General features: G+C 69.5%; 1 protein-coding gene across 6 annotated transcripts; it reads right to left on the minus strand.

Annotated features, from left to right (window-relative positions):
* Positions 1-487: 487 nt before the first annotated feature.
* On the minus strand, positions 488-14,147 carry CLCN2 (chloride voltage-gated channel 2). Of its 6 annotated transcripts, none has more exons than XM_054207228.1 (24): positions 14,005-14,147; positions 9,412-9,568; positions 8,821-8,952; positions 8,594-8,722; positions 7,889-8,022; positions 7,727-7,804; positions 7,531-7,609; positions 6,793-6,918; positions 6,637-6,721; positions 6,351-6,452; positions 6,182-6,266; positions 5,949-6,104; positions 5,465-5,534; positions 5,190-5,300; positions 4,766-4,979; positions 4,535-4,668; positions 4,244-4,395; positions 4,052-4,157; positions 3,903-3,976; positions 2,839-2,889; positions 1,753-1,791; positions 1,451-1,555; positions 1,279-1,365; positions 488-1,169 (listed from the first exon to the last, which is right to left on the minus strand). In XM_054207228.1, the coding sequence occupies exons 1-24, from the start codon at positions 14,053-14,055 to the stop codon at positions 963-965; spliced, it is 2,664 nt and encodes an 887-aa protein (XP_054063203.1). In that variant the 5' UTR covers positions 14,056-14,147; the 3' UTR covers positions 488-962. The 6 variants fall into 6 exon arrangements, with proteins under 6 accessions (XP_054063203.1, XP_054063202.1, XP_054063199.1 ...); XM_054207227.1 differs by having other exon boundaries at positions 5,949-6,062; positions 14,005-14,123; XM_054207224.1 differs by having other exon boundaries at positions 1,753-1,788; positions 5,949-6,266; positions 6,637-6,662; positions 14,005-14,123.
* Positions 14,148-14,556: the final 409 nt, after the last annotated feature.

Genomic DNA, 14,556 nt, shown 5'->3' on the forward strand with positions numbered 1-14,556 from the left:
ATGGGGTAACTGGGAATTGCCCCCCGAGTCACTGGGTCTCTGGGAACCGCCCTGTTGAGCTCCCTGCTGGAGCTGGGGCTACTGGGAGCCGCCCCATCCCTAGCGCTGGGGCAACTGGGACTGTGCCGCGGCACGCTGTGCCCCAGCGCACCGGTGCTGCCTCCCTGCAGGTGGCCGAGGACGGCACCGTCTGCGACACCTTCACCCACAAGTGCCAGCTGCCGGAGGACACGGACCCGCTGTCGGTGAGCTGTGCCCTCACCGAGGCCGGCACGCTGGTCATCACCGCCCGCCGCCGCGCCGGACCCCGGCCCGGTGAGCCCCCGCCGCCGTGCTACCGCAGCGAGGCCACGCTGGCAGCCGGCACCGGGTGAAGAGGGGCTTCTCCCCCCGGGGACGCCCACCCCGCGGCCACGGCGAGACTCGGCCGGTGCCCGCGGGCCGTGCCCCCTCCCCACCTCCGGCCCCTCGGCACTCGGGCTCTGTTTATAAACTCCTTTTATTAAATTAATATAAAAATCTCTGTATTTACACAGGCTGGGGGGGGGTTGCACAGCAGAGAGGCAGCAGGGCCCCCTTCCCAGCCATGAGGCGCTGGGGAGGGGGCATTGCCCACCCGTGTCCCCGTGTCCCCCCCGACCTGACACGCCACGTGCCACCCCGAGCAGGGACATCGGGGTGCCCATGGCGGGGGGGTGGTGAGGATGGTGGCCCTGGCGGGGGGCACTGGCGCTGGGGAGAGGGGGGAAGAGGTAGTGAAGTGGGGAGCCCCAGGAGCTGACAGGGAGGTGGGGGGCACGGGCAGGCTGGGGGGCACCAGGCCAGCCCCCAGCATGGGGGGAGGGTCAGTGGCACTGGATTGAGGGTGCCCACCCCTATGCCGAGCCTGGCATGGGTGGGCGCCCCCTGACACCACCCCTGCGGCACCTGGGGACACGCTGGGGTGGGGGGGACATGCCATCTCACTGGCCTTTGGGGGTGACATCGTCACCGTCGCCCCCGGGTCCGGCCTCGCGGGGCATGGGGTGGTGGTGGTGGCGGTCCCAGAGCTGGCGCAGCGCGGTGGTGTCGGGCTCGCCGGCGCTGGCCGTGCTGTCGCGGAAGCTGGCGAGCGGCGGCCGCACCTTCACCCCCTTGGCCGTCAGCGAGCCCTCGATGGCCTTGCGCAGCTGTGGGTACCCCAAAACCGTGGGCAGGCGGCTCCGGGTGCCCCCTCACCCACCCCCCCGGGCCCCTCCAACCCCACCGCCCACCCCCCCCCCCCCCCCCGCAGCTCACCTCCTTGAGGGACACCATGCCCACCAGCCGCCCGATGCTGGTGACGAACGCGTGGTCCAGGCCCAGCAGCGAGAAGATGGTGTGGGTCTGTGGGAAGAAGGGGCTGAGTTGGGGGTCTGGGGGGGGGTCCGGGCCGGGGGGAGGCAGGGGTCTGGGGTGTGGGGGGGTGCACCTTGTGCAGCGAGGTGTGCTCCACCAGCTGGAAGGGCGCGGGGTCGATCTTGGCGCTGCTGAAGTCCACAGGCTGGTCCAGCTGCTGCTCTTCCCACTCCAGGATCTGGGGGGGGGGGGACACACGCACGCCGTGGGGCAGGGCGAGGGGGCACGGCACCCCCCAAGGGGGCCAGCAAAGGCCCCCCCGCCACCCAGTGTTATGGGGACATCAGGGTCAGCTGCCCCCTCCCCCCACAGCCTCGTCACCCCGTTGGGGTCTCCTGGGTGGGCAGGAGAGTCCTGCCCCTGCCACCCCCTCACCTCCACCGGCGTCATCCTGTCACCCAGGTCCATGTCCTCCTGCAAGAGAGGGGACCCTGAGCCGCCCGGCTGCAGGCAGGGAGCAGGCAGGGGGTGGGAGCAGGCAGGGAGCAGGCAGGGGGACAGGTAGGCAGGGTGTAGGCACAGCACAGGGCAGCTGTAGGCAGTGAGCGGGCAGGGTGCAGGCAGCACATGCAGGCAGGGAGTGGTAAGAGTGTGGGCAAGGCACAGGGCAGCTGCAGGCAGGGAGTGGGCAGGGTGTAGGCAGGGAGTGGTAAGAGCGTGGGCAGGGTGCAGGCAGCACATGCAGGCAGGGAGTGGTAAGAGTGTGGGCAAGGCGCAGGGCAGCTGCAGGCAGGGAGTGGGCAGGGTGTAGGCAGGGAGTGGTAAGAGCGTGGGCAAGGCACAGGGCAGCTGCAGGCAGGGAGTGGGCAGGGTGTGGGCAGGGTGTGGGCAAGGCACAGGGCAGCTGCAGGCAGGGAGTGGGCAGGGTGTGGGCAGGGTGTGGGCAAGGCGCAGGGCAGCTGCAGGCAGGGAGTGGGCAGGGTGCAGGCAGCACAGGGACAGGTGCAGGCAGCACATGCGGGCAGGGCGTAGGCAGGGTGTTGGCAGGGCGCAGGCAGGGAGTGGTAAGGAGCAGGCAGCACATGCAGGCAGCACGCGGGCAGGGCGCAGGCAGCACATGCAGGCAGGGACCAGGCAGGGTGCACGTCAGGTAACGTGATTGGCTGGGAGAACACAGGTCACACCAGGATCGGGCAAGGCAAGACAAGCTGTCCTGTGATTGGTGGAGAGAAGGCAGGCCGTGCCATGATTGGCTGAGCAAAGTGGGGCAAATCCCAGGGCTGTGACGGGCCAAGGGGCTCCAGGTCAGGCTACGATTGGCCGGGAAGGTTTGGGGTTGGGAGGACACACGCCGTGATTGGCCGAGTGGAATCAGGACACTCCCCGATTGGCTGCACAGACAGGCCAAACATGATTGGCCAAGCAGAATCGTGCCAGCCCCCTGATTGGTTCAGAGAATCCATGGCGGGCTCCCATTGGCCGAGAGGAGCCGTGCCCAGGCAGCGATTGGCTGCAGCTTACCGAGATGGAAATGCGGACGTGCTTGGCCTTGCGATAGGCCGTGCCCTGGGCCTGGCACCACCGGGAGAGACGGCGGCGTTAGGGCACGGCGGGGGCATGCCGCGGGACCGGGTGGGGTGGGGTGGGATGGGATGAGATGACATGGGATGGGATGGGGACAGGATGGGATGGGATGGGATGGGGATAGGATGGGATGGGATGGGACAGCGTGGGATAGGGTGGGATGGGATGAGATGACATGGGATGGGATGGGGACAGGATGGGATGGTATGGGACGGGGATAGGATAGGATGGGATGGGACAGCGTGGGATAGGGTGGGATGGGATGAGATGACATGGGATGGGATGCGGACAGGATGGGATGGGATAGGATGGGATGGGATGGGATGGGGAAGGGAAGGGATGGGATGGGGAAGAGATGGGATGGGGATAGGATAAAATGGGTTGGGATGGGGATAGGATGGGATGGGACAGTGTGGGATAGGGTGGGATGGTATGAGATGACATGAGATGGGATGGGGACAGGATGGGATGGGATGGGATGGGGAAGGGATGGGGAAGAGATGGGATGGGGATAGGATAAAATGGGTTGGGATGGGATGGGATGGGACAGGGTGGGATAGGGTGGGATGGGATGAGATGACATGGGATGGGATGGGGACGGGATGGGGACAGGATGGGATGGGATAGGATGGGATGGGATGGGATGTGTTGGGAAAGGATAGGATGGGATGGATTGGGACAGGAATGGGTTGTGATGGGATGGGTCATGATAAGATGGGATGGGATGGGATAGGCAATGAGAGGAAGGGAAGGGACAAGAATAGGCAGGAGTGGGCAGGGAAGGGATGGGACAGGAAGGGACAAGTAGGGATGTGCATGGATGGGCAGGGATGAGAAGGGATGGGGTGAGAATGGGCAGGGCCGGGCAGGAGTAGGAAGAGGCAGGCAGGGATGGGCAGGGATGAGAGGGGATGGGCAGGAGCGGGAAGGGCTGGGAAGGGGTGGGGGCGATGGGAAAGGACGGCGGCGGGCAGAGAGGGCTGGGAGGGCTGGGCACTCACCTCGGTGGGCTCCGCGGCGGCGTTGGCACAGAAGAGACTCTTGAGGGCGATGCCGGGGGGGTCAGCGGCACTGGCTGTGGGCAGGGAGGGGGTGTCAGCGGGGCAGTGCAGCCAGGGGCTGCGGTGGAGAGGGGGGGGCGCAGACTCACCTTGGGGGGTCTCGGACGTGACGCTGGACACCCGCTTCAGCGCCGGCTTCAGGGGCTTGCGTGCGGCGGTGCGGGCGGGGGGCCCCGAGGAGGTCTCGGTGTTGATCTGCGGGGGGGGACGGGGTGGTGGGGCATGGCGGCCGGGGGGGGACACCCTGTTGGGGCATCCCCCGGGGCGGCCGCCCCCCTCACCTGGAAGCAGATGCTGGCGACGGAGAGCCGGTGCCTGTCCAAGGAGAGCGCCTTCTGCCGCAGCGCCTGGAGCCGGCGCTCGGGACTGAGCTGGTGGGTGAGCAGGGCCCCCACCTGCGCCCGCTCGATGGAGCCCAGCAGGATCATGGACTCTGCCAGTGGCAGTGAGCGGCCGCGTTGGCTCCTGGCGGCCCCTTTGCTGCCACCCCCCCTGCCCCCCCCGCCCCCCACCATCCCGGCTGGCCCCACGGCCGGGGTGAGTGCCAGCGCTGCCCTCTGCCCGCGTCTCACCTGCCGACTCCACCAGCGGCAGGTTCTTCATCTTGGTGCTCTGCAGGACGTGCTGCAGGTCCCGGTACTTGCAGTTGAGGGTGATGTAGCGTATGTCCCGCACCATGATGTCCTCCACCCGCACGTTGTACTTCCTGCCCGGGGTGGGTAACGGCGGCCTCAGGGCGATGCCACCCCCTCCCCTTGTGCCTGGCGAGGGGCTCGGGGACAGGGCAGGCGACACACACTCACTCGTGGTGGCCCCAGCCCAGCTCGGGGAGGTAGGGCAGCTTCTTGATGCGGATGATGCTGTCGTAGAGGGAGGGCTGGAGGCTCTGGGCCACGGCGTTGGCCAGGATGACGGCGATCATGACGGGCAGGATGTGCGAGATCTGCCCCGTCAGCTCGAAGACGATGACGGCCGTGGACACGGTGTGGGTGACGGCGCCCGACAGCGCGGCTGCGCCTGTGCCCGTCCCCGGGGGAGACGCCGTCAGGTGCTGCCTGCCGGGCTGTGTCCCCACCCCGGGACAGCCACCACAGCCCGAGCCCTTGGGACCTCCCGCATCACCCCCAGCCCCTGGGGACACACCTCAGCCCTGGGGAACCCACTGGCTCCTTGGAGCATCTCCAAGCAGTGCCCACCCCATTGTCCCCGTGCCAGCCCAGCGCTTACCCACCACGGCGTAGCCCCCCGGCACGATGCGGTAGGTGTTGCTGTCGGTGTGGATGCCGTCGGGGAACCAGGCTGCCATGCTCTCCCCCACCAGGCGCCCGAAAGCCGCTCCTGCCCACAGAGAGGGGCTGGGAGCGGGCGCGGGGGCTCTCCTGCCCCCGACCCAGTCTCGTGCCCTGTCCCCTGCCCCTGGGAAGGGGACACCTGGGGACACCCATGGGTGAGCAGGCAGCTCCCCCCTGCCAGCCGTGCCCGCACTGGGTACAGGCTCTCACCGATGACGAAGACGGGCATGAAGGCTCCGCAGGGCACTGGGATGGTGGTGGCCAGGGCTGACATCCAGAACTGCACAGGGGACACAGGCACCCGTCAGTTGCCCCCCCGCAGCCCAGCCCTGCCCCTGCTGTGCCCCACAGCCAGCTGCCATGGAGCAGCATGTGGGGACAGCACCGTGCCATGGGGCAGCCCCACTCCTCCCAAGGGGCACCTGGCCAGCACCTCCCCAGTAGCACCTGGTGGCACCCAGCCAGGACCTCCCTGGTGGCAGCTGGTGGCACCCTGCCAGCACCTCCTGCTGGCACCGTGGTGGCTCCTCGCCAAGTTCTCTTTGATGCCATGTTGGCGGCACCCAACTCTGGCAGCAGCCACGCAGTGCCTCCCGGTGTCACCTCACTGGCAACAACCTGGCACCTCTCTAGGGGCATCCAGGAGGCCCTCCCCGGTGGCACCCCAGGGCTGTCAGGGGCAGGAGGCACCCACCTTCATGAGGATGAAGACGACAAGGGTGACGAAGACGTTGGAGCGGGGGTGGCGCCAGGCCTCCAGGATGCCCAGGTACTCAAACTCATCACTGAGCCCCTGCTTGGCCCACGTCTGGTTGTCGAACAGTGTCACCAGGGTGTCCTTCTGGGTGAGCTGGTGAGGGGCAGGGGTCAGCCGGGCTTGGTGGTGGCCCCGGGGTGGGGACCGGCGTGCAAACCCATGGCAGGTACCTGGCCGGCCATGAACTGTCCGAAGCCGGGCGGGAAGGTCAGCGTGGAGATGAGCAGTGTCACCAGGGCAGGGAAGAGCAGGCGCCTGGCGGGGTGGCATGGGGTGGGGGGTGACGCTGGTGCAGCGCTGGCTCCACCACCCCGATGCCGGGGACCACCGAGCACCTACTTCTTCATGAGGAAGCGGTTGATGGTCTTCTGCCGGCGCATGAACTGCACGATCTTGCGGTTGAGGTAGACGAAGAGTGCACCCCCGAAGCCGCTGGCGATCCTGGGCAGAGGCGAGGGGTGAGCACTCATGTGTCCTGCTGCCACCACCATCACCGCCATCACTGCCATCCATCACCACCATCACCGCCATCCATCACCACCATCACCGCCATCACCGCTATCATCACCATCACCACCACGGCCACCCCGGGGCCATGGGATGGGCACACGGCGCCTGCGCTCACCCGATGACGGCGAAGGCGGGCAGCTCCTGCAGGTCGAAGGGGAAATCAAGGCGGAATCGGGTCTTGAACAGCGCTGTGATGGTCTCTGCGGGGGGCGACAGGGGTGAGTGGGGAGTGGCGGGAGGACACCCATGCCCCCCACCCCGCCAGAGGTACCTTCGTCCTTGTTCCAGACGGCGAGGACGCGGAAGATGAAGGCGCTGAAGGTGGCGGCGAAGAAGCCGCGCCAATAGTTGCGGACGGCGAAGAAGGTGGAGGTGACCTCGATGCTGAAGAGGACGCCTGGCACCGGGAAGAAGGGCGCGAGGGAGGCGGCGAAACCCAGGCGGGCCCCCGGTGCCTGGCACGCTTCCCACCCCGAGCCCACGCTCGTGCACGGCCCGCGGGGGGTCCGCCCGGCACCACGGACACGCTGTGGGGGGGGTCAAGGGCTTCCCTGGCAAAGCACGTGGCGGGTCCCCGGTTGGCGGCAGCAGGCACAGCAGAGCAGGAGTCGGCGCGAGCAAGAGGGTAGCGCGGGGACGTGAGCAAGAGACATGGCGGGTGGCACCGGGGTGGGGGACACACACACACACGCAGACGGGCGGATGGACAGACGGAGGGGGCAGCGCAGCAGGCAGAGGGCAAGGAAAGAGTTAGACACGTCACCAACCTACGGGCAGGGCTCAGCGGGGCCAGGAGCTCCCTGGAGCGCAGGGCGGCAGGGGAGAGGAGGAGAGCAGATGTTACACCTCCAGGAGGACGGTGCCCGCTCCTCCCTTCCTCCTCCTCGCCCAGCGGCACTGCCCTCTCCCATGCCAGCAATCCTGGGGGTCCCGCTCGCCACGCTGGGTGGACCCCGGTGCTCGGGCGGGATGTGCGCGGGGGTCGGGGGGGGGCCCGGGGTGACCCTACCTCCGATGGGGGCGGCGAAGCAGCAGCCGACACCGACGGCGCAGGCGGCCGCCAGCATTTCGATGTTCCTCGCCTCGTTCTGCGGGCGAGCCGGGGGTGAGCGGGCACTGCCCCCCCCTCCCTCCCACCCCCCCAAGCGCTGCCAACCCTGCCGGGGGGCACAGAGGAACCCCCAGGGCCAGCCCTCCCCACTCACCTCGTAGAAGCCCCCGAAGAGGGAGAGGAAGCGGCTGAGCAGGGCCGCGCACATGCTGGCGATGTGGACGAAGGGACCCTATGGGGACAGCGTGGGGGGCTGAGGACAGTGCCCCCCCCCACCCCATCCCCCTGCCTGCCCTGCCCCGGCCACTGCCCTCACCTCCTTGCCCAGGGGCATTCCACTGCCCAGGGCACACGTCAGCCCGATCACCTTGGCCACGAAGGTCTTGAGGGTGAGGTACTCCTTCAGCACGACGCCCCGCAGGATGGTTTTCATCTCGGGGATCCCCGAGCCTGGCACCGTGGGGATAACCCTGAGCCATGGTCATGGCGGGGGGGGCACTGGGGAGCCCCTGACCCATAGTTCTGGGGGGGATCCCTGATGCTCTGCCATCCTTCACTGCCACAGGGAGACCCCAGAGACACCTCTTCCCACAGTACAGTCTGCAGGAAGAGCCCCATGGCCATGTAGAGACATCCCAACCCATAGCCCTACGGGGACCCCAGTGCCATAGCCCACAGAGGACCCTCTGAAGACCAGCCCATAGCTCTTGGAAGACCTCCGGGACCCCCAACCCCATAGCCCAGGTGGACGTCCACCCCAGAGCTTCCAGGGGACCCTCTGAAGATCTGCCCATAGCCCTGTGAAAATCCCAAGGAGCCCCAGTTCCATAGCCCAGGATGACATCCACCCCATAGCCCCCAGGAGACCCTCTGAAGACCATCCCATAGCTCTTGGAAGACCCTGAGGACCGCCACCCCCATAGCCCAGGAGGACAACCATGAAGCTCCCAACCCACAGCCCCAGGGAGGGGACACCCTGTTAGGGGGCAGGCAGGTCCCCCCTGACCCGGTGGTGCCCTACCCACGGCCTGGGGGGCGAGGATCTGGGTGAAGCCAGCTGAGAAGGTGATGAGCACGGTGGGGTAGGTGACCCAGGCCAGGTACTGCAGCAGCACGTTGGTGTCCAGGCCCCCGTACATCCACTTCTGGGCTGTGGGCACAGTCGGTGAGGTGGGTCATGGCTGGCAAGGGGCACGGCATGGACACCCCCTGCCCCCCCAGCCAGGGACCCCACCGGTGCCCACTCACCTTGGAGGCAGGTGGCGATGGCAAAGTCCATGGCCCAGCTCACCAGCGCCATGACCAGCCCCAGGAGGATGAGGAAGACCCAGTCCTCGCCCACCTTGGAGATGAGGAACCGCTGGCACTGCAAGGCGCAGACTGCGGGGACAAGGGCAGGCTTAGGGACGGGGGGGGCCAGGCTGGTGGGGCCACGGGTGCTCACAACTGGTGGCACCGACGCAGCACCACCGGCACCGTCTGGTGCAGGAGCACCGCCATGCCCAGCCGTCCCAGCCGCGCCACAACCAGCAGCGGGCAGGAGCGGTGGGCTCCGTGGGGGCACCGCTGGGCACGCACCTCCCACCAGCACAGCCCCCCCGGCACGGCCCCAGGCAGAGGGGCTGGGGGCCCCCCGGTCCCCGCGGCTGCCTGGCTATTTTGGGCCATTGTGTACCCGCCACCCGGCGGGCAGGTGGCTTTGTCCTCAGCGCCGGTGTCCCATGACAGCCGGAGAAACCCTACCCTCTGCCGCCGCGGCAGGGTGGGCAGCCGTGCCCTGACCAGGGGCTGTGCCCACCAGTGTCCCCCCCCCGTGTCCCCATCCCCGGTGTCCCTTACCGCGGCAGGGGCCACAGCGGCCCTGGGTGTACTCCAGCAGCTCAGAGGGGCGGCGTGGCCGGGGGGTACCCCCCTCCCCGTGCCCCTGCTGCAGCCGCAGCCGGGCCGCCTCGTCCTTGGCGAAGGTGCCCAGGTCCTGCGTGTAGCGCCCATACATCTGGGGGGGAGAAGGAGCGGGCGGGGGCGTCAGGGGGCGCCGGCACCCCAGCTCCTGCACCCAAGTGGGGAAACTGAGGCAGGGGAGCTGCAGGCAAGCTGGCATGGCCTCCCAGCACGAGGGGGTGCCAGGCGAGGGGGCAGGTGGTGGTGGGCGCCCCTGGGGAAGGGGCAGTCGTGCCTGCCTCCCAGCCGCCCGCCGGGACGTGGGAGGGGGCCGGGCAGCCAAGGAGCGTGGGGATCGATGGCCAGCGTCCGGCACAGGCAGCTGGCACTGCCGGTACCAGTCCCCGGCCCTGCCCAGGTGCCCCAGGCACCGGGCTGGGCTGGCAGAGGGTGGGGAGGGGCCTCCGGCAATGGTAGCACGGCCAGGGGACTCTCCAAGGGCTCGTATTGGGGTTGTGCTGGCGCTCTGTGGGCGCCTCCCTTTGGCATCACTAAACGCAGGGCTGGGTTCCCCCAGGAGGCAGGCTTGACAGGCCACATGTGACACGAGCTGGCCGGTCTCAACTGGCAGCAGGGAGGCAGGAGGGCAGCGGCGGGGCATGGTGCACCCCCAGTCCCAGGGGAGAGCGGGGCACAGCATCATGAGGAGGGGATTTAGGGAGCAAGGGAGTGCAAGGGGTCTCCATGCCCACTTTAGGGGCACCCCCCCCTCCTCCTCGGGTGCCTCCTGCCTGGCCACGGCACGTGTCTTGGCCTTGCCCGGGGGAGCAGGGGGCCTGGCAGTGCCCCCCAAGCCGGCCAGGAGCTCTTTGTGCCCGTCCTCCCTGCCGAGCTGGGGGCATTTGTCCCGTGCTGGCGGGCACTGCCAAGGACTCGGTTGCTTGGTTTCGGCCTCGCTCCCCCCGGCACGACCTGAATGCCAAGTGCCAGAGGTTGGCCCGGCACAAAGGGAAGCTTCAGGGCCGTGGGGGCCCTTGCCAAGCTCCCACATCGGGGCGACGTGAGCCCCATGCCGATGGTGCGCCCACCCGCCGCGCCGGGCCGGCACCGCGCGTGGCCGCCTCAGCCCTCCTCCCCGGCATGGCCCGTGCCGGCGGCTGGCGGAGGGGCGACGCCACGGGTGGGCACCGTGCTCGGCACGTGGGCAGCCCAGCCCCGGCTGCCACCGGCGGTGCCCACCCTGGACGCCTGGGTCCCCCTCACAACCCCCCCGGGCGGCTGGCACGTGCCAGCTCCCCATGGGGACGGCGTGAAGGTGCGCCCCTCACGGGGTACCGCTCCTGCCTGGGTCCCCTTGGCACAGAGCAGACAGCAGCCAGAGCGGCGCCAGGTGGATTCTCCGCTGTCTAATACCCGGGTTGTGCTCGGCAGCAGGAGGGAGGGTGGGGAGGAGCGGGGACATATTCATTTCCATTGCTGACCCCCCCCGGCGCAGATTTCCTCCCAAACTCCTGCTCAGCACGAGCTCAGCAGCTCCTCGCCCTATGGAAATGTGCCGGGGGGAGGCACGATCCAGGCGGAGATGCCGGCGCGACCCCTTTGGGGGCCGGATTCAGCATCAGCGGCCAGAGGAGGACCCCGGCCCCGCATGGGGCCAGCGTTCAAAGGCTCCCTTCGGGCGAAGCTTGTTTCCTCTGGAAGATGAAACGGTCCGGCACTCCGAGGAGTGCTGTCCCCCTGCCAAGCCCCCGCCTCCCCCGGCCCCACTGACGCCCCACGGCCAGCCCTGGCGGGGACCGGGGCACCCCCAGGCTGAGTGCCCCCCCAGTCAGCTCCGTGCCCACCTCCTGGGGCCACACCAGAGGCTGGCACGCTGTCCCCGGGGCACTGGGGCACCTGGGGGGATGCCCAGTCCCAGGGGGTCCAGCCTGGTTGCCGGGGGGAGGTTTTGCTCCCCCTCTCCCCCCTGTTTGCAACCAACCCCCTTGCAATAACGGGGGTGCAAGCGAAGGGGCCGTGCCACCCTGCTGCCCCGTTCCACCCTGCTGCCCTGTGCCACCCCGCTGCCCCATGCCACGTCCCCGCAGGCAGGGCACAGACCTCAGGGGTGCCCCAGCCACCGTGCCTGCAGCCCTGGCATGGCCGCAGGGCTGTGGTGAAGGCCGGTAGTGGGCTCTCTCCTTCCTCCTCCTCCTCCTCCCGCTCCGGTTATTTTTCCACAAAGGCCTTTTGAAACACAAACAGCCCCGGGACTCCGGCCTCCGCGGCGAAGCAGCTGAACAATCACAGTGCCGGGCAGGCAGGGAGCGGGCACGGGGAGGGGGGGCCTGGCGGGGGGCACCCGGGGACACGGGCCGCTGTGTCGGTCCCGGGCTCCGGCGCTGCGGGCACTGTCTGTGCCGCAGCCCCCCGGGCCGTGCCAGCCCGCGGTCCCCGCTGCGCCCGGGCGATGCTGCGCCTGGGGCGGGCGCTGGCATCTGGCGCTGCCGTGTCCCCGTGCCACCCTGTCCCGTAGCGCCGAGCTTGCCTGGCAGCGGTGCCCACCTCCGCAAGGCTGATGCCAGCCAACCTTCCCCCAAAAACCGTGATCCTGGGGGGGATATTTAAAGGCGGGGGGGGCCGGGGGTCCCCCGGGCTGGTAGAGGCCAGAGGGTTGTGTCACGCTGCCCGTCTTAGCCGGGCTCTAATCGCCCTGAGCGGCTCGGCGACGAACAAGGGCAGTTTGTCAAGCTTAATCCGTCCCCCCCCGGGGCCCTTTGCTCCCCACCACGACAGCCTGGCATGCGGGGGGCACCGGGGCTGGCACGCACCCCGGCACCTTTGGCTCGGCCAGGGGTTCTCAAGGGCACCCACCCAGCATGGGGACCACAAGGAGGGACACCGTGGCCTGGGGAGACCTTTAGGGCTGGGGCTGTGTCAGCCCCTGGTGACTCCATGGCCACGGCACCCCATGGCTGGTGAAACCTGGGTGGGGGTAAGGACATGGGGCAGGGATGGGGCCCTTTGGGCACGGCTGTGATGTCCTGGCTGTGGGCACAGCCACCAAGAGCTGTCCCCAGGACGGTCTGGCTCGGAGCAGCCCGTGCCAGGCTCCGGCTGGATCCCGACCCTCCCGGCAGGTGCTGGCAGGAGCTGGTGGTGGCTCAGACTCAGCGGGGAGGGCTGGGCACCCCCCCTGCCCGGCACGTGCCCAGGCAGCTCCCCAAAGTCAGGTGTGAGGCCGTGGGACGACAGCCCGCACCCAGCCTCACCCACCAGCCCCAGGCGGTTTCAGCAGCCTCACCGCAGCCCAGAGGCCGTGGGGATGGGTGCCCCGGGGCGCCCGGGGCACGGGTGCTACCCCACCCGGAGGAGAGGAGGGCAAAGTCTGCCGGCGCGGTGCGAGGTGGCCCCGATGCCAGCCCAGCGTGACTCTCCCCTCCCACGCTGCCTGCAGGCTCCTCCGCCCCACGGTGCCGGCCTGGCCTCGCTGCCCACCCACCGCAGACCCAGCACCCGCGGAGGGGGGGTGCGGGGAGGCACCCTCAGGGCTCGCATGGGACGGTGCCACGCACCCCTGCTCGTGCCCCTGGCTGCTGCCCGGCTCAGCCCTGCCGGGGAGGCACCACGGGGCCGATAAGATCATGGAGACGCTGGCACAGCCAGGGCTCCCACGGCTGGACGGTGGCCCGCAGCCACCTGACCGTGATGGGCAAGGGGCAGCCTGGGGTGGGCACTGAGGACACCCCCAGACAAGGCCTTTGGGTGCTTGGAAAGACGAAGCAGAGGGTGGCCGACGCAGCAGTGCCCTGGCGCTGCCCCGTGCCCACGTGTCGGGTGGGCAACCCTCGGCAGGGCCGGCCCCGCTTGCAGCAACCGGCTCAGGCCCTTGGCAAACCCGGGCAGCCCAGCCGTCCCCTCCCCTGCCCACCTCCCCGGCCCTGCCTGTCTGAGTGCTTTTGCCAGGGCAAAGTACCCGTTTGCTCAGCCGCCCCGGGCACCGTCCCAGGCAGAGGCCGGGGAGAAGCACCTTTGCCCGGGATGTCCGAGGGCCACGGGCAGCGGAGGGGCTGCAGGCCACGGTGGGGAAGGAGAACCCCCCCCCGCCCCGGGACAGCCGGGCACCTGTGTGCCAGCGGGGAGGCCCCGGAGGGCAAGGAGTCGTAAATATGGGGCTAAGGTTGCGGGCGGGGGAGATACGCTATCTTAGGGGCAGAGGGCTGGGGACACACAGTGCAGGGGGCGAAGGGTGCCCGGGTGGTGCCTCTGGGGTCCCCCACAGGGTGGATCCCCCCCCCCCCTCCCCCCCCAGTGATGAGCCGTTGGGGGGGGGGTGTCTGCAAAGGTCCTGCTCTGCAGGTGGGGGCCGAGCTGGGCTCCCCCGCACCGAGGGGGCTGCGGGGTGGTGGCACCGTCACCCCGTGTCCTGTCCAGCCACGGCCCGGAGGCGGCACCCCCAAACCAGGCACGGCGGAGCTCACGGGCACTGTCCCCCGCAGCGGGGCAGCAACCCCCCCGCACCGCCCATCTCTCCCCCGGTCCCCCCCGGTGCCCGGTGCCGGCCGCACTCACCAGGGTCTGCTCGTACTGCAGCTCACGCTGCGCCTCGCTCTCCGCGGCCATGGTGCCGCCGCTCCGCTGCCGGTGCCGCTGCCGGTGCCGCTGCCGGTGCCGCTGCCGGTGCCCGCGGCGGCGGCTCCTCCCGGCCCTGCGGGGCGGACCCGGGGCACTGCCCGGGGGAGGGACCGGCCGCGCTCCGCCTCCGCCGGCAGCGCCCGGCACCGGCAGCCAGCGCAGGGCAGGGGGTGTCCGGCCGTGGGAGGGGGTGTCTGTCCTGCGGGGGGGGGTCCCTTCCACCCAGCCCGGGCAGGGGGTGTCCGGCTGGGGGCGGGGGGTGGGGTGGTGGTGTCTGTCCTGCGTGGGAGGGAGGGGGTCCCTTCCACCCACGGTCTTTGCCCCCAGGTGCCCCAGCTGAGGACAGTGCCGGTGGGTGCAGGTTGGGGGGGGGGGGGGGGGGTGACAACTGGTCGCCGTGGGGTGACAGCGGGTACAGCTCCCGGTGGGACACATCTCTCCCACTTCCCACGGGCACAGGGGCTGGCCTGGGGCTGGCACTGCCACTGG

Source organism: Rissa tridactyla, chromosome 6 (genome assembly GCF_028500815.1).
Source record: "Rissa tridactyla isolate bRisTri1 chromosome 6, bRisTri1.patW.cur.20221130, whole genome shotgun sequence".
Taxonomy (NCBI): domain Eukaryota; kingdom Metazoa; phylum Chordata; class Aves; order Charadriiformes; family Laridae; genus Rissa; species Rissa tridactyla.